At 30.8% G+C, this 20,521-nt stretch overlaps 2 protein-coding genes and 1 pseudogene across 2 annotated transcripts; 1 reads left to right on the forward strand and 2 right to left on the reverse strand.

Moving 5' to 3' along the window:
• The window catches only part of LOC112783323 (mediator of RNA polymerase II transcription subunit 23-like), a 10,477-nt pseudogene extending 5,275 nt beyond the window's left edge, over positions 1-5,202 (forward strand).
• A 1,247-nt stretch (positions 5,203-6,449) lies between these two features.
• LOC112792007 (protein TIFY 7) lies at positions 6,450-9,301 on the reverse strand. Its single transcript, XM_025835081.3, has 7 exons — positions 8,719-9,301; positions 8,161-8,297; positions 7,550-7,812; positions 7,373-7,460; positions 7,010-7,292; positions 6,813-6,870; positions 6,450-6,733 (listed from the first exon to the last, which is right to left on the reverse strand). Exons 1-7 carry the CDS (start codon positions 8,801-8,803, stop codon positions 6,613-6,615), a joined length of 1,035 nt encoding a protein of 344 aa, XP_025690866.1. The 5' UTR covers positions 8,804-9,301; the 3' UTR covers positions 6,450-6,612.
• An 8,151-nt stretch (positions 9,302-17,452) lies between these two features.
• LOC112792008 (plant UBX domain-containing protein 2) lies at positions 17,453-20,190 on the reverse strand. The gene is made up of 3 exons (XM_025835082.3): positions 19,067-20,190; positions 18,151-18,429; positions 17,453-17,861 (listed from the first exon to the last, which is right to left on the reverse strand). Exons 1-3 carry the CDS (start codon positions 19,910-19,912, stop codon positions 17,622-17,624), a joined length of 1,365 nt encoding a protein of 454 aa, XP_025690867.1. The 5' UTR covers positions 19,913-20,190; the 3' UTR covers positions 17,453-17,621.
• Positions 20,191-20,521: the final 331 nt, after the last annotated feature.

The following is a 20,521-nucleotide window of genomic DNA, read 5'->3' on the forward strand; positions in this document are numbered from 1 at the left end:
CCAGCTTCTTTCACCGTCAGCTGATCCTAGTTATGTTATGACCTATATCAATCATAGTTTCCCTCAGCACCGACGATATTGTGTGCAGGTGCATTGACATTAATGCATGGCCAAGCAGAAAAACATTAACACCGGGAACCTGGTATTATTCTTTTCACTGTCATCTTAATGATACACATTGTGTTGGTAGCTGCTAGAATTTACAAGATTAAAACTAATGAATTACCATTGCTTATTTGTCTGCCACTTTCTGAACATTCTTGTCTAGCTCTTTTCTTTAATTTCCGAAACACTGTTGCAACAATAATTAAAATGTTCTCGTTAATGGGGTGGGATACATGGAACAATCAATGCATGGTCTTTATAAAAACCTAATTTTTACTAAAATCACAATAGGTTTAGTTCATGACGAAAATTCAGCAGTTCTCCATATTTGTCTAGGGACGCGTGCTGAAGGAATTTTCTCCTGAAGAGGTGACAGCTAACATTTACACAATGGTGGATGTCTGCTTCATCACATGCAGGTGGAGCTCCAGCAAGGACATTCCTTACAGGTTAATAGCTCTTACTAGGCTTTTTGTATGTTAGTATCTTCTTATCGATATTCAATATTCATCTAGTTTTTCTTGACAGGACCTTCTATCAAAAGCTTGTGCAACCATTGCCTTCTTTGTCTGGACACACGAGTTACTTCCTTTGGATATCTTGCTTTTAGCACTTATTGATCGCGATGATGACCCACATGCTTTGCGTGTTGTGGTATGTGTATTTTTAACTCTATCTGTGGATGTTTTAGTAGTGTTTACATTGCAAAATTTGAACCATTTTAAGAATGGTGATCAAATTCCTTGCTGTTTGACATGGGAATAAAAAAATGTGATATCTTATTGAAGCCTTATTTCAGCTATGTTTGTATCGTCTTCACTAACCATGTCTTCTTTCGATGTTAAGGTCCTTGAACAAAACTGCTGTTGCATGACTAAGTTCCTAGATTGATTTTTCTCTTACTAGCCCTCTTTTTCCTCTGCTGAATGGAACCGGGACTTTTGGGGAGAACATTTAATACTAGGGTTCTGCTAGTTAGTTCCTGAATGTAATGGTTAAGATTTCGATAGTGGAAATCTTCAAAGCTTTTAATGCATCAATAAATTGGAAACTTAGGAAAAAGATTATTTTAAGTAAAACTTTTGATAAAAATGTTTATCAAAACATTTAATATTACTGTAACCAAGATGAGAAAAATCACTTAGCTGTTTGAATTCTTGTATTCCTAAATGCTTAAGCTATTTGAAAGACCATTTACAAGTTCTGTGTTCCAATTTTTAACGACTTTTCAAATTTCATGCACAAACGTAAAATCTGACTACCCAAGTACATTTAATATAAAATTATGTTAATTTCAAAAGATAATATATAAAATTATGTTAACTCAAGTAATGTTGCTTCCTATTATTCAGAATTTTAAAAGAATGTTTTATCTAGCATTTGGTTGTCTCCAAAGATGAATAATGTTATGACCATTGTTACAGATTAGTCTACTTGATAGACAAGAGCTTCAGCAAAGAGTGAAACTCTTCTGTATTACACATGGCCCCATGAACATTGGCTTTACACAGGAGTATACAAGCGGGTAGAGGTACAAAAGGCTCTTGGAAATCACCTCTCAGGGAAGGATAGGTATACTAAATTCAGTCTTTCCCGATGAGATAAAGTATGCTTTTATTTTTTTTTTCTTGTTTGATGTTTCTATAAAATTAGGTAATTTTATCCAGATGCCCCTTCATGTGTACAGTTTTTCATTGCAAAGCTCTGAAAATTGCATGCCCTGACAATAGCTGTATCAAACTTTCCAGGTTCCCTGTGTTCTTTGATGATATTGCAGCACGTTTGCTTCCAGTCATCCCCTTTATTATTTATAGACTTATTGAAAATGATGCTATGGATCCAGCAGACAGAATACTGTGCATGTATTCTACATTACTTGCTTACCACCCTTTTAGATTTACGTTTGTTCGTGATATACTTGCATACTTCTATGGTCATCTTCCTCCAAAGCTTATTGTCCGTATACTCAATGTACTTGATATCAGCAAGGTATAAAAACCACCTGCTTTCTGGGTAGTCTTGTTTTGTTTCCTTATGGTTGCATAAAATGGTATTTACTTTTGCAACTATAATTGGATGCGTATGTATTTCAGATTCCCTTCTCAGAGTCATTCCCGCAGCAACTAACTTCACCAAATCCTGCTGTGTGTCCTCCTCTGGATTATTTTGCAACTCTCTTATTGGGGTTAGTGAATAATGTTATCCCACCATTGCATAACAATTCAAAATCTGGATCAATGGTAGATGCAACAAAACACAACAAGCCTCCAGCTATGTCTCAGTCTGGAACAGCAAATTCTTCTGAGGGCCAGAAGGCATTCCACCAAATTCAGGATCCTGGCACATATACTCAGCTAGTTCTCGAGACAGCTGTCCTTGAAATACTTTCCCTTCCTGTATCTGCCTCTCAGATAGTGCAATCTCTTGTTCAGATTATTGTTAATATACAACCAACACTGATACAGTCCAACGGTGGTCTCCAGAGTGGTTCAACAGGGCAAGGTTCAGTTTTACCAACATCGCCTTCAGGGGGAAGCTCAGATTCTCTTGGGGCAAGCAGATCAACTCCTTCAAATCCTGGAATAAATACATCTAATTTTGCTTCACGAAGCGGTTATACATGCCAACAACTGTCTTGCTTGTTAATCCAAGCTTGTGGCCTCCTACTGGCTCAGCTTCCTTCCGATTTTCACTTTCAGCTTTACTTGGAGACGACACGAGTTATAAAAGAAAACTGGTGGCTTACAGATTGGAAAAGGTCACTTGGTGAAATAGACTCTGCTGTTGGCTATGCTTTGTTAGATCCAACTTGGGCTGCACAGGACAATACCTCAACAGCTATTGGTATGGTTTCGCAGAGGCATTGTCTCCTAAAGATTACATTGCTTAAGTCATAACACTGGAACTTTCTTCCTTTTTTCCCCTTGGTAACAATCATAGTGTCATACTGTTAGATTTCAAATTTTATATATCAATCTCTCATTGATATTACAAGATGCAACTCAATTGGTGACATTTTCCTAACCAAAATATATATGAATTCCTTGACCAAGGATCTCTGAGGTTGGCATGTAAAAGTTTCCAACATGCACAATTTTCCTTGAGGTATATATGCCTTTAAGGGATAAATAGGGCTGGATAAAATACTGGGTCAATATAAGATTCTAAAAGATGACATTTGCCCAAAATTAGATTCTCTAGTTATATTAAGGTAGAAGCCAACTGATAGGGTGGAAGTTCTTGAAGTTTCTCTCTTCAGAGAATTTTTTCTTTTTCTTTTTTTTTTTTCAATTTCAAATAGTAGATTAACTAAAAGAACATGGAACTAGCTTCGGGTTTGAAACTGTATTTTGTTATCTTTTTTATAATTCAATCTTCCAATGGATAATTATTAATTTTTTGTATTTCATTATCAGCATTTATCTGCATTGAAATTGAAATCTGGTACCTAGATTTATGCTTGGTAGGATAGGATATGCTTGGTGATAATTAGGCAAGCTTCCAAGTCATGGTCTTGGCTTGTAATTTCAGGGAATATTGTTGCCTTGCTTCATTCTTTCTTCAGTAACCTCCCTCAGGAATGGTTAGAAGGGGCGCATGTTATCATCAAGCAACTTCAGCCCATAAAATCAGTTGCAATGTTGAGGATAGCATTTCGTATCATTGGTCCACTCCTTCCAAAACTTGCCAATGCTCATTCACTGTTCATCAAGGTACAAAAAACAATCATTTTCACCATTTTAGGAAATTTTCATGCTATGTGTGAATATGCTTACAATAAGAATGTGACCAGGCTGAGCTTGAGCGTATCCTTCACTAGTATTATCACAGTATCAATAATTTCTCTCTTTCCTTTGTCCTTGACGTAAACATGAGTATGGAACCATGATAGAAAAAGTGGAGGGAGAGAATTCTGATATGATATAAATGATAGTATCTGATACTATAGGAGAGAGGAATGGGAAGCTTGCTGTGCAAGCTACATAATGGTAGGTCAGTCGTTCTGATTCTACAGTAGAAAGCTTGGTATTTCCAATGTACCCAAGTTCAATTCTTTGGTTTCACAAAACCTTGGATTTAATTATTGGTGGGGGGAAAAATTTTTCTTTCTGTGGCTATTGTCTTTAGAGATTAGGGTTGTGTGTAATTTTTTTTTTGGACGGGCTCATATGGGTTACTAAGATTTTCTGGTATTTGTGGTATTTGTGTTTTTCCTCCCAACCGTTCATTGTCAGACTCTGTCATTACTCTTAAGCATACTTGTGGATGTATTTGGAAAAAACTCCCAACCACCAGCTGCCGTTGAAGCATCGGAAGTAGCTGATCTCATTGACTTCCTGTAAGTTCTCTACTCGTTGATCTAAAATGTGGCTTCTAAAGTTTATCTTGTGCTGCCTGCTGCTTATTTTTCTATGATACTTGGTGTTCAGCCATCACGCCGTCCATTATGAAGGTCAGGGAGGACCAGTGCAAGCTAGCAGCAAACCTAGACCAGATGTTTTGGCTCTTATTGGAAGGGCATCAGAGAATCTTCGTCCGGACATTCAGCATCTGCTTTCACACCTAAAACCTGATGTGAATTCTTCTGTATACGCTGCATCTCATCCAAAGTTGGTACAGAATCCGACTTAGGCGGTAGAGTATACCCTCAGCAAGTCGGGGTAAGTGGTGAGGAGAAAGAAACTTCATGCTTTATTCTTTTCTCAGCTAAACATTCCCATGTATACAGAGATCAAATATTTGTTACCTTTGTATTGGAACCCTGCAGGTAGTCTCGCTAACATTTTTGTACATGGGGCCTGTTTAGTGTTAAGAAGTGGGAATGCCTCCAGGACTGAACATGTTTCTTTAAAAGCATGTTGTGAAGTACAATCCGGTGACAAACTGACGACAGAATCTAGATATTGTAATTAAGAACCCAACTTAGATTTTACACTTGTATTTCTTCCAGAGTGTCAATGTATATATATGTTGCAATGTTTTCTGTGAAACTTAGGTACTAGGTAATGCCATATCAATTTTCTTCAGGAGTTACTGTGCATGTACGCCTGTTCATCATCAATCCATATATTAAGCTAAGAGGATGCTTTTGGTGCAGTTGCCCCTTTTCATGGATAAATGATTTGTAATTTTCCATTGATGGCGTGGATAGGAGGATTGTACACGTAAGCGAAGCCAGGAATCTTTATTTGGCCCCAAAAATAAAATATTGAACAAGTGATGTAACGCCCTTTTTCTTTTTTCCAAAATTTTTGTGCAGTTGAGCAATTTCCTGTACATTAGTCCCATTCACTTGAGAAGGTTAATAATTATTCCCACTCGTGAAGATGCAATACTCACAATCACATAGTCACATGCGACAATAGTGTATCCAGTGGGCACCAAACTACCAATGGCAGTTACAGTGTCAGTTAATTTAATTCTCTTCGTTATGGATCCGTGGTATGTTCGCGTGCATGGAAAGTAATCTCTCCATGGTCCCCATAGAGATTTGGAGCAGCCTTTATTTATGTGTTATTCGCACTAATCAATGTCAATTTGTTCAATAATTATTAACTTAACTGATTTTCTTCCTACAATTTTTCCACTCTAATCACATTTTATTAAAAGATCGATAGTGGCTAGCAAAAAAATATTTTATGTTGGATGTTATAAACCAATGTATTTTTTTTAGCAAGAAAAATTCATGTGGATTTTTTTTTAACACATTCGTATTAGTAAATATAATTTAAAAGTAATCTGAAAGTAATTTATAATTTAGTATTATATGTTAAAAAAATGGATAATTTTAAAGGAGGTAGGTAGAACTAGTGAACTGCTCTATCCAGGGTTTTAGAAAAGAGAAACTCTTAAAAGACCAGTAATTTTTAATATTTTTGTCCATTATTTGACCAATAAATTAATTTATTAATTTATTTGTATAAACTTTGAAAAAATATGAGTGTACTGTATTGATTTATGTATACTACTAGTATAAAATATATATTAAAATACAAATAATAAAATACACATTAAAATAAATTAAACCACACATGTATATACAAATACATTAGCAACTAATTTTGTTGTACCAAAAGTATTTTTGTAAATTTTTTGACCTTGGAGGGTCAATCTTTTTTTTTCTCTCTCTCTCTTTCTGATATTACCTATAAACATGCAAGTACTATTGGATTATGATGAGTGATGAGAATAAGGCCATGCAAAGTTTCAACAAGGACCACACAAAACCTCCGAAAGGACCACAGTGGTGGAGTCGTTGCTAGCTATCTTCTTCATGTTTCTGTTTCCCACGTGATTATTGTCCATGAATGCATGATATTAATATCTCTCTATGATGGTACGAGTTGTAAATTAATTATCACTTTCGTGTTCATTAATTGAATAATGGTCCATGGTAGAACAGAAAATATAAAAATCTAAAACGGGCATTTATTCCCAATGGGATCAATCGTACGTATTAATAGTGGTCCATCCTACAACATTTGAAGTTACAGAAAATATATGATGCTATCCTTGCTTCACTTGTAGTGGTAGAGCATTTGAAGCAATGCTGGTAGCACCATTGTGTTCTGCAGTGCCATATTCCTCACTCTTCTTGTTCAGGTTATATGGTGCTGAATTCATCACCCTGCAAGCATACAAAGTGTGCCATCACAATCACATCAATAATTTCTTCATCCAATCTTGGTCTGTGTGTCTATACTAACCTCTCCTTGCGCTTCTCTAGAAAACGAGCCAACGATGCTTTACGAGCCTGTGGCACAGCTGCATCACAGATAGCTAAAATCAATAAACCAAGACTGCAGATTGATTCCTCCGAGTTAATATGTAATTTGCAAATGAAATTCCAAAACTAAAGAAACATCAAAACAAGAGTGTGAGAAATAATATTGCCAAAAAGTACCTGAAGTCAACATAGTGGTTGCGCTCACTACTTTCGGAGGCTCCACCTTACTAACAGAACCGGTGGGAACCCCGGTCGTTTTAGCAGTCAGAAATTCATCAGTACTAGTGGAGCCACTCCCTGACTGCGCACCCGAATGCGATGAGACGGATAAAGGACTTGGAACACCGGAGCTAGGTGGTGTATTAACAGCCACACTATCACCGGCTCCCAATTTTGAACCACCTGCCTGAACCTTGGGCTGTGCCAACTCATTGCCAGCCAACAACATAATAGCTTGTGCCTGAAGAAATATCGCCACATTTAAAGTTAACCACTATGGATGCCTGGTTAGTAAGGTGTGAAATAAATGGAGAAAGGTACCTTTTCAGCAGAGATATCTTGGAAGACATTAACAGTACCCGCATAGAAGATTGTAAGTTGTGCAGAAGATGGAGCTGTTTTCACATTGCTGCTTCAAAAGAAATTGAACCAGATTAAAATAATTGATACAAGTGTGTGCACTGCACACATAAAAATTCAAGGACAAACTCAAATCACCGTTCAGCAACAGCACCGATGGTTGGTGTAATTGGTATTCCCCCAAGTAATGTCTGCTTCACATTAGCACTGCCTATATTCTGAGCAGCCGATGCAAAGTGATTCTTCAGGTATGGATTCCCCACAGAAACTGAAATTGCTTGATTGGAAACTGAAAACATCTTCACATCGTGAGGACGATTCACAGAATTCACATCATGTTGTACAGGATACGGAGTCATGGAAAAATGAAAGCCACCTTGTCCATTGTGATTGAAAGATTTCTAAATAGTAAGAACAAACAATCAACGGAAGGAAGGGAAAAGAACATGTCAGCGGTTTACTTATTGAAGGTTAGATCATTGTGGTGAAGTCAATTTATCACAGGGGAACTTGGAACTTGGATGTTGAGCAAAACACAAGAACATCAAGCTAAATTCAGATCTGAAGTGAAGTGAAGTTCATTTCTTATACCAGATATAGTAAATAAGCAGAATGAAAACATTTGTCCTCTTCAAGTACAAAGTTGACTTTAAAATAGAACTAAAACTCTAGAAGATTAAATATTGAACTAACTTGTCAATTTGGGAGGAATCTAGAGAAAGTGAGAGAGATGGTAGGTAGTGTGAAACCTGAAGTTCAGGAGCAGGGAACTTTAGAGTGGAGTCAAAAGGCTTCTCATCTTGAGAAACCTTAAAAGACATCAAGTGTGGAACAGCAGAAACTTTGCTTGAGAAAAGCCACTGAGCAGTAGAGCCCTTGGTGAAGCCTACAATACAAATTAGAGACTCAATTTCCCACTCAACACTCAGATCATAGACTTTCACAACTTGGAATTGTCTCTGCCTACTTGTTTATTAGAAATACCCAATCAACAAATTGGCAACAACTTCACCATGAATATTGCAAATTTAACATACAACATAAACTACTTCAAGAAAATCTAAACAATAATCATGATTTATTAAGCTCCATTAAGATAACCTACTACACACGGGATGGGACCCCTAATAAATAAGCAATCAAATTGTAAGAACATGATGACATGTTTAATTTTGTAGCTCAAACCAAGCTGCATGCAATCTGAAAAAGTAGAATTGAACCCAGAAAAGGGGAAAAGGGAAAGCAAGGCAAAACTGAATTCACAAGTTTAAGCAGCAAAAGAAGTTGATAGGGAGAAGGGAACATGCCAGAATCTTTGGAGCCATCATCGTTGATCTCTTCTTTGACCACAAGTGGCTCTTTTGAGCTTAGACCCATGAAATCTCTCTCCATTATCACCACTATATTTATATCTATCCAAATTCAATCAACAGAGAGAACCTTCTTCTTCTTCTTCTTTCCCAAAATAGAAACTAAAAGAGAAAAACTTTGTTCCTTCTTCAGAAAAACATGAAGCACAGAGAAACAAAGAAGAACAAAGGAAAATAAAAAGCTGAGAGAAAGAGAGAAGACCAATGCTATCTGGTCACAGAGGTAGAGCAAGTCTCATGAGATCTTGACCGTTGAATTTCTTCACTTTTAATAATCAAAGGTTAATAGCTTCCCGGTAAAGCCGGTTGGGATGGACGGGATAGTCCGGTAAATGAGCACGTGCGTTATGTATTCACACTTCACAAAGAACGAGGCAGTGAACATTGGGTTGGGTTCCCAGTTGTCGGTGACACCAGCTCTCTCATTGGCTAACATTAAGCACGTGACCTCTTGCATTTTAACATTCATTCCTATCCTCTCTCTATATTTTTGAGGTGGAAAAGATATAAATTCATAGTTGCTATGCCTTAGCTTTAATTTTAAACATTTATGGAGAGTACTAATTATAATTAAAATAATAATATTCTAACTCGAAATGAGTTTCATATTCGTAATCCAATAATATTTGATGTGTTTGACAAATGTTGAAAACATGTGCTAGCTCCCCGGCCGCCTAATAATTATTGTGATTATTGTGGTCCCTCTCCCTAGTATATATATATATATATATATATATATATATATATATATATATATATATATATATATATATATATATATATATATAGATTAAATTTGTATAGAGAGTATAATTTTTTTTATAGTTATTTTTTTATATTATTATTATTTAAAATATGAGTCTTAATTTTTTTAAATATTATTTTATTTTATAAAAAAATTTATAAACTTATATTTTTATTATATAATTCACCATATATATAAAGAGAGAAATTAAAATTTATTTTATTTAATATTTATTAATAAAATAAATTTTGTTTGTTTTTGTTATCAAACATATATATACACTGTTATTTTTTTTCCTCTTTATACAACTAATCAACTATGAATGTAAAAAACAAAAGCAAATAAATGAAGTTGTGATTTGATAATTTCATATACTATTAGAAAAAATGTGTAACCGAAGAAGGTTTCATGAAATAAAATATTAACGCAATAATATAAGGTAGCATTTATTTTAACGTATTAAAATAAAAATTGAGAGATTAAAATTTAATATTATATTTGTTAGTCGAGAAATTGGTATTAAAAATTTTAATTTTGTCGTTAAAATTTCGGTATTTTAGTATTTTTAAAAAATAGAACACAAGAGACTGAAATTTTTTAAAATAGAGACATAAATTTTAATAATATTTTTTACCTAAAATATCTCATTTTAATTAATTAATTTTAAATTTATCTTTTGTATAAATTAAATTACAATTTTATTTTTATTTTAATTTCTATCTCCTACTTTACACCAAATATATAAGACTTATTTTAAATTTTGTTTTTTAGTCTCAATTTTTTCGTCTTTATCTTTCTTCTAAATGCTATCTAAATACTTATTACCCTTTGTTTGTTTTACTTGCATGATTAATACTTTAATAAGAATAAGTATTAGTATAATTTATATGATTAATAACATACCTCTTAAAAAGAGAACATTATTATTTACTATTTAAAAAAAATTATATATAATTATTTTTATATAAAATTAATATTTAAAAATTATTAAATAATTTAATATATTTAACTAAATTATTATTTAATAATTATTAAATATTAATATTATATAAAAATAATTATATGTGAATTGCGATCTAATTATTTAGAACACATTGATGGAAGCATTTTTAAATATTAAATTAAGATTTTAAATTCGCTTAAAAGCTAAACTGATCATCTATAACTTTACTCATATAATCAATGTTAGAAAAAACAAATATACTATATATGCACTAAAAAATTAATTATTAAATTAATTATTATATATATTTACATATTAATTTATATATTTTTAATTAAATAATTAATTATTAAAATAATTTATTTTTAATAAATTAATAATTAAATTATATATATTAATATAATAAATATTATGATTAAATATTAAATATATTTTTATATGCAGTAGTTGATGAATAATTAATTTTTTATTTTTATAAATAGCACGATGGAATAGAAAATCCTTTGGTGGGGGATTGCTTTCAGACAAAGAAACACCACAATCATGACCAAGTTCAATAATTGATGATGCCATATATTATAAAAAAAAATTTAATTATTTTATTAATCCCTATAATTTTACGAAATTTTTAATTGGGTCTCTGCACTAAATTTTTTTTAATTGAATCTTTATATTTTTTTTCATTTATTTGAATTTTTACACTATATAAAAAAGAATTTAATTAAAAAAATTAATATAAAGACTTAATTAATATATATATATATATATATATATATATATATATATATATATAAAGATTTTATTAAAAATTTTATAAAATTATAAAAACCAACAGTGTAGTTAAACCTAAAAAAAACGTTCAATAATATACTTATCTAACCATTACTAATGGTGTGTCTTTTAGACACCCACAAAAAAATGGTCTCTTTTTTTTAATCCATTTTGCATATAACAGAACAAAGTTTTCGGTTTCACATGTATGACTACCACTTTGGTTTAGAGAAAATGTTAGCCCAATATTTTTAATAATATAAAAAGAAGTTGATTATTATTATAAAAAATATTTTAAAATTATTAAAATTTATTATTTTTTATGATTATTTTTAGTTATTAATATATTTTTTAGATTAATAATTTAATAATATATTTTTAATTTATATTTTTAAATATTAATGATTATTTATTGATAAAAAATAATAAATTATATATGTTGATCCTCTAGCATTTTATTATTATTCGTCTTCCTCGTAATTTAAATATAAGAAAAATTACTAACGCATTTTTCAAACTTTAATATTAGTAAAATATAGGTTAATATGCTATATCTCAAACGACATAATCTTTTCATATTCATTTAGAGATTACGGATTTAAGTTTCACTCCTAACTTTAAAAAAAAATATTAATAAAATATAGTTGTTTTGTTACATTATTACTCTTATGTTATTATTTAGGATTTTGCTAGGTAAATAATGGTTAATTATTCATATTGTTTAATATTTTTACTATAGACTTTATTAAGTAGACAATAGTTATTGTGAACAATACATGTAAATAATAGACTCTAAAATTGATCTAATAAAATAAAAATACATTATATTCAAATTACTCACATAAATCTTAATATTAGAATAATTATCTGCATATCTAATAAATTGAATATCTAATATATTTATTATTCATATTGTTTAGTATTTTTATTATCCATCTATACTTATCCTATTTATTATATCATATATCAACATGCTCGAGATATTCAATCCGAACCAAGTATTATAAAATTAATTATGAATATGCAGTTGTAGAAGTAAAATTGTGTAAGCAACGCAACACTGCACCCATATTGTAATATAATAATGGATACGTAATCCTAAATTGAAAGCAACGTAATACCACGCCTTTGTTCTGTAACATTGTTTACATCTACATTTTAATTACAAAATCAGTATAAATATATAGTATTCTAAATTAATCCGAACCAAAGACGAAGGTGCAATAAATTTTTTTATTTCTGTCACCATCCTATTTATTAAAAAATTATTTGCTTTCGGCCTGCATCTTCAATAACGCAAAGCAGTAGCATTAAACTATTAATATATGGGGATTCTAGTCTGAGGAGTGAGGAGTGAGGACTTCCTTGGAAAAGAAAATATTTAAAAGAATTATAATAGAGTCAAACAGAACATGAAAAGGAAAAATATTGATGTGTTGAAAAAGTTAAAAATGATGGACCAACCTTTTAAAAACGAATGAATATATATTACTAGAGACTAATAGACATTATCCTTTGTTAATTTATACATCGCCACACAATTGTATTTGGGTGTGAGGGGTGACAAGTATGTATACGCTTATGAAACGTGAGCCACAATGTGCCTGAAAGACAAATCGAAAATTTAACAATAACATGCAGATATTTTCGTTAGTTCTTGTGTTATTATCTTACTGAAAAAATAATGAGGTTTGTATACATATATATTCTATACTATGTGTACACATAAAAATTAGCCAAATTAGCCACGGTATATATTTATATATAAATATATGGGTAATTCATATAAATAAATTAATATTCATTTAATGTTATGCATATCCCCTAAAATAAAAACATAACATGAATTATCCAATCACATCTCTATGCAAATCAAAACAGATAAATTAGATTTAACTTTCTATATAAATTGAAAAAATTTGGTTCGATTTATACATATTTATATGTTGTCATAGTAAATCTAATCAGTCTGTTTCGATTTATACATGCATACTGTCTTAATAAATCTAATAAATCTGTTTAGATTTACTAAAATAATATGCATGCATGTATAAATCAAAACAACCTGATTAAATTTACGTTTCTATTTTCAATATGTAATTTGAGAAAAATAACTAACATATTATATCAACAAAATTATCATAATTTATAAAATTAAGTATAAAAATTATTTCTTCAAAATATTGATACATTGTATATACACATTCATTAGAATTTTTTAAATAAATATTTTATTTATGAATATAGGTAGTATATTTATCAATTTTTTTTTTTTTTACATATTTCATTTACCGTATAAGCAAATTAAGATTGCTTATATCTTATTTACACATTAAATAAGATAAGATACGATTTTATTTGATATTATCTTATTTTCAAACGAGATAATAGAATTTTAAAAAAATACGCATAACAAGATATATAAAGTTATAAATATAAAAATATAATTTTTGAAAATAATAAAATAATATTAATAATTTAATTTTAGACTAATTTAAAAAATAAAAATTGATATATTTTGTTACTATTTAGATCGACTTTAATTAAATTAAATCTCATTTATATTTTATATTTTAAATTAATAACTTTTTCATATTTATTTGTACTGAACTATTTAAAATAGATGATTTTAAATAATAGTAAAAATAGATTGTATCAATATTTTAAAGAAATAATTTGTATACTTGATTCATAAATTATGATAATTTTATTGATATAGTATGTCAATTATTTTTCTCAAATTACATATTAGAAATCGAAACAGCCCGATTAAATTTATTTTGACAACATGCAAATATATATAAATCGAATCAGACTATTTCTATTTATATAAAGAGTTAAATTTAGTCTATTTGTTTTAATTTGTATAAAAATATAATTGGAATTATTCACGTTATATTTTTTATTTTAGGTGATATGCATAATATTGAATGAATGTTGATTTATTTATGTGAATTACTCTAAATATATATAGTGTTTAATTTATTTTTAATATATATTTTATATTTAGTAGTTAATTTTTTTTATACACCTACCTAATAAAGTTGATATATATGTGTACGTGTAATTTACATACATTGTTAGTGTAGTTATATAGGAAAAAAAAAAGAAGTTTCTTAGTATTAAATCACGTATTTTCATTTTTATTTTTCCGCTAATGGTACTGTCAACTGGTCATGATCATAGAGTTGTGACCACATATCTATAAGATGAATCAACATATGCCTATTCAGGCTATCACCATCTTGAAATTAATTAGTACGCAATAAACCTTTTCTTTTTTTTTTTTTTTTTTGTTGGGGAGAGTGGCTCACATGGGAAGCAGGCATAGCCTTTTAGTTTTAGACTTTTTGTGCGCTGTTACTTGTTAAGTTGTTATTGTTAGGTGTATTTCCATGTCTTCATCGCCACAGTGGGGGATGAATCCATAAACCATTACCTAATATGAGAGTACATCCTCTCAATTTTTTTTAATTATTTATTAAATTATAATTTCTCATTATTTAATATCTTTTTTCACTTATTTTCTTTTACGGGTTGTTTGGATTTATAAAAAAATACAGAAAAAAGAAAATGTGAAAAAAATAAATAAAAAAATAAATTTTTTGTTATTTGGATGAAGAGTAAAATTAGATAAAAAAAAATATAGTGTGAATTCCATATAAATTTTTTTCTCAAAAAATGAGATAAAAATAGAAGAGAAATGGGTAAAATTTGGTAAAATTACAAACTTACTATTTGATTAATAAAACGAAAACAAATTACTTAAAGATATTAACATAATTTTATTTCGTATGGTTGTCTTTTTTCTCATTTTTTCTTTATTTAAACAAAAAAAATTATTTTATTTTTTTCTATTAATTTTGTTTTCATCCAAATAACACAAAAAAATTTTGTTTTTTCTTTTTATTTTTTTTCATTTTCTTTCTTTGTATTTTTTTTATCATTTATTCAAATAATGTGTTAGTCCCACTTAAAAAAAATGAGGTAAGAAATCATATTTTATTAAATAATTTAAAAATTGAGAAGATTCATTTTACATATATACCAGGTCCATTTAGTTAATTAACGAATTTAATTTCTAATAAGTAAGAGCAAGATCCAATTAATTCAATAATCAGCCACATATATATATATATATATATATATATATATATATATATATATATATATATTAAAATTAGTTATTAACATAAAATATATGTAAACTGATTTTGGAATATAAATATAGTAGTTTTGTTCGATAATATTAAGTGTTGAAATGCATGAATGAATATAGTATGCAAAGAGAAATAGGAAGATTTGTCTAAAGATCTTGATTGGTTCATAAAACCGCCTCCTTCTAGGACATGCAGATCACATGGATCTTAGTATTATTATTAATATATAAAGAGCACTCACTTCAATCATTTGCTTTGGAGTTGATTACTTTTTTCTCTCAAGACTTTATCACTAAGACTAACACCCTAAATAAAAGGATTCTTTAATAATGCGCATTGCACCTTCTTTCTATAAACAAAATGGGAGTGTGTCCCGCAACCCATGTGAATCTTTATATACTTAATAATTGAAATGGACAGTGAATGAATATGTTGTTTTTCTCTGGATTAAAGTAAACAAAAGAAAGAGGATATAATGGGAATGAACAAAGCTAAACCAAAACGATACCTGTTGCTGTTGCGTACTTCTTTAACTCCTTCCAAATATGCATAGACATAGAGTCGAAAATATTAAATTTTATTTATTTATATAGATAACTAAAACCCAAAAAGAGAAGGGGAATAAAAAGTGCACTACAGTTGCTAAAACAATAACTCAATGTGCTTCACTTGGAACTTGGAAGTGGTCAAGTGAGTCAGAATTAACTAACTTCTAATAGATTCAATAAGTCAGATGCTTTTATTCTGTTCATTGCCACTTTAATATCTCCTTAAAAAGATTCGAGGCATAGAGATTAGAGACTAACTTAACTATTTCTTGATATTTGTTTGAAGTAAAGTGTTTGGGAGGGAATAATATATTTTTTGGTTTTAAAAAGTTGTAGGTGACTAACAATTTTTTAAGAAAAATGTTAGGGATCAATATTTTTTATTAATATTAGACAATATTTTGGACCAATATCTTATTTTTATACTATTAAGATTTTGGACTTACTACTAGAATTTAGAATTTAAAATTTATTATTAGAAATAATAATTTTTGTTAATCATATAACATTGTTATTTTTTAATGTAGCTAACAATCGTATTCTCCCTTCTTCCTTTCAAAAAAGAAGAAAAAAATATTTAGTTAATTGATTTCTCTGTTTTTCTCTGTTAATTACAAATTTGTTCATCATCTAATATAATTTTTAAATAAAATAGATTGTTTTTCTTTGGGTCAGTGGATTGGACAATCCCTAATCCTAAATGCACAACACACCCACACACTCCTCACACTTTTACCACATTTTTCTTTAATTGCAATATCTAGGGTTCAAACCCTAAATCTTTGAGGTAGAGAGGGAGAAATATACCATGTAAACTAAAGCTTATTGCCGTTTTTCTTTGGGTTTGTGATGCATCTATTATCTAAGGCATTTGTTAAGACTTTAAAAAACATGTTTTGTAGTCTTTCAAATGAAAGGGAAAAAGGATAGTTCAGACTTTATTCTTGGGTGTCATTTTTTTCTTGGGTCTTCAAATGGGAATTGAGAGCATTGGATCATATACGTATGACAGTATTGGTGTGTTGTTTAAGCCCATATTTCGAAGTGAGTCCCAAAAGAAAGCCCATAATTTATTTAAAAATGAATTAATAAGATTTATTCAAATATTTAAAGTAAAATAATAGAATATTATAAAAAATTATTTTAATTGATGTTTCTTTTAGTAATTTTTCATCTAAAAGTGATTTTAAATAGTATAATCCAAACAACATTTATTTTACTTTAATTAATTTTGATATAAAAATTGCCAAACATAGATCACGTTAACACAAACTTACTTTTCATCAAAATCAAGTTTACAAAATCAATTATATGCAAACTCCCGTTTGCAAACTGAAATCTAAACACACACTTTGATGTTATGTGAAAAATGGTGAGAAAAGGGTTCGAAAAAAAATGTATTTTTGGAGTAAAAATATGAATGTTAACCAAACTTTAAAATAGACAAAATAAGATATTTAGAACAAAAACAAAACAAAATGTTTCCAACATTTAGAAACAACTGTTAAGAATCAAAACTAAAACAATATTTTATACTTTATTGTATTATGATGTAATAGAAAAATTACTTCTTCAAAATGAGTATAAAATTATATCTATATCCCCATTCCCCCACAAAACTAAGAGAAAATAAAAAACTTAGGGATTGCTTAAGCATTTACAAAAGGAATTGCTTAAGCATTTACAAGCGGCTCACTGATTTGAAGCAATTCGTTTTTGAGACCCGTGAAAACAACAGAATCTGTTTCCAGTGGCTTGAACTTGATTAGAGCTGAAGGTACCAAGTCCTCATCCTCCAATGTTTTACTGTTCTCCCCTGCTTTGGCGAACCGAGGGATTGCCTGCCGTCGGACTACTACCGGATGCATTAGCTCAAACTCCAAACATGGTTGTTTCAGTGCAGAGCTAACAAACTGCATCATCAACATGAAAATCAAGAACAGTGCTGAGTAGTTGTCCCAGAACAGACACTAAACTGATAAAAGATGGGGGATATGCAAACAGTCAAATCCATCCACAATGTATTGCATGAGTTTACAACAATATATATACATACAACATAAATCATTTTATACAACTAGGGACTTCTTTGTAAATTGCAATTAGTTATCCAACAGTAAATTGTTAGCTCAAGAAATTTCCAACTTCCATGATTGAATTTTTCCCCTCAAAACAAGGTATCAAATTTGTTGAAGGACAAACCTCATAGAGGGCCATAGTTGGTTCCCATGGAGAAAATACACCTTGAAGTACAACTCCATCTGGAAACTGAATCCTAATAATAGCTTTTGTGTATCTCTTCTTGGCAGCTTTTGCTTGCTTTTCCTTTAATGACTTGGGAATTAAAAGCTGAGACTCTTCAATCTTTTTTCTCCTTAATTCAGCTTCTCTTCTCACCTCTTCAACTGAAAGTTTATAGAAGGAATCTGGTAGCTGAATTTTTGCTGCAATAGTTTCAGGAACGGCAAAGAAGACCTTCACCTATGAGAGACATTTTTTTTAAAACAGGACAAAAGTTTAGAGATATTTAATCTAAATAATTGGTTTGCCAGTAATCCTTTAAATGGACCAAAGTACCCAAAGCTAATAGGAAAGACAATGACAAACAACTTCATCTCTGCAAAAATAACAAATAGAGAATAAAACTGAATATATTTGAAGAATCAAGGTTATTTAGAAATGCACTAACAACTAACAAGGTATATCCGTGTTTTGATTAAGGCTTCTTTGCCGCTGCCTTTCCTTCAGTAAATGAGGATAAGAATTGGAACGGAGACCAAAATATGACCCGTAGCAGGTTGAGACGAAAACAAAAACAGGGCTTCTATTTAAAGATTCATCAGGTTGATACATTTCAGCAGTTTTGCTTATGTCTTTTCTGCTAGAGTAATTTGAGTGAAATTCTTACAAAGATTATGGCTTGTTGACATCTGCTGCGTCTATTCCTAATTCAAAGCAACTTATGCCATCCATCAGTAATTACCAAATGCAAAAGAATGACTAAGTTTTCCAACCAACCCCAGCGTCATGATTCCAAACCCAAATACTTTATTAGTAATTACTTATTCACACATGACCTAAATGTGATTTCAAAATACAGAGAAGCTTAAAGTATTACCTGTCTGTCGATAGGCTTGGATTCAGGTTTTGCATCTATGTTGTCAGCAGAAGCTGCAGCCAAATTCTCACTCTTTGGAGATACTTGCTGTGATTCCAGCAACAGTGTTGCTTTGTTGATCAATCTTATCTGCTCCTCTGAAGGAAGCTCCATGACGGCCCAAGTCTCGCCATTCTCGTCCTTAAGTTCAAAGCCAAGAAAGCAAATCAACTCAGTTCCACCGATAACCTCGGCAATAGCCTCCTTAATTTTAGGATTGGCCAATCTGATCTTCCTAAACTTGGCATTCTCAGGCTCTCTAACAACATTCTTCAACAGCTTCAAAAGAATGTCGATGGATCCGTGGGAAGGCTTCCCTGAGACGTAAGTGCCAACACAAACCTCCAATTCAGCATTGGAGTCGGCTCCAGTGTCTGCCAATTGAGACACATCACCACGCTCAGCGTTGTTACTCAAACAAGTGTCCACATGCTCAGAAACCTCATCTTCGGATCTAAAAGAATTGCCACAAACAGGACACTCATATACATTAAGTGAATACCCGTTTTGAGATCTCTTGGATGATGTGACGAATGAATCAAATGGGTCGAACCCAGAAGTTGGAGGTTTGGGATCCCTCTCGGCGGAAGAGGCGGTGGCTTTGTGGGGAGGGGGCGTGGGATTGGAATTGAGGGGGCGAGGGCGAGGGGTGGAAGTGGAATTAGCGGTTGCATAGGGAGGAGGAGAGGGAGAAGAAGAAGATCCCAAGACGCGACCTTGGCCCTTGAATTTGGCGGAGGATGAAGAGGTGAAAGAGTTGTTGACTTTCTTCATGAAGCCTTTCATCTTATCTTTAACGTCGTCCATTTTCTAAAGGGGAATCAAGAGAGGAATCGCGTGAATATAAGAACAGAAAGAAGGAAACCTTGGAAGCTCAGAACCAATGGAAGAGAAAGGAGGTGCTTTGGCCTTTGCGCGTTCAATTTTGAGACCGTTGACAAACACTAACGAGTGCAGCAGAATATGTATGTAATATTCTTACAGAGCAATCAGGGACCAAAACGAGTAATCACTCATCGCTAACCCCACGCCGCCTCCGTTAAGCAACTCCTTTTTTTTCCGAGTTAGTTAAGCAATTAAGAAACACCAAATATTTGAAAAATGTTGTAAAAAAAATAATAAGAAAAAAAATAAATATAAAATAAAAAATATAAATAAATAATTTTAGTATTAATATTCACTATAATTAATATTTTAATATAATAAAAATGGTTCATATATATATATATATATATATATATATATATATATATATATATATATATATATATATATATATATTACTAACATATGCAATATCATATATATAAAAGAGAAGAGTGTTTGATAGTATAAAAGAGGGATAAAAATTTTTTATTATTGATCATGTGTATGTTGTGGGAGGCCTTATTTTCTATTTATACATGCAAAAGTTTA

This window comes from Arachis hypogaea, chromosome 13, assembly GCF_003086295.3.
Source record: "Arachis hypogaea cultivar Tifrunner chromosome 13, arahy.Tifrunner.gnm2.J5K5, whole genome shotgun sequence".
Taxonomy (NCBI): domain Eukaryota; kingdom Viridiplantae; phylum Streptophyta; class Magnoliopsida; order Fabales; family Fabaceae; genus Arachis; species Arachis hypogaea.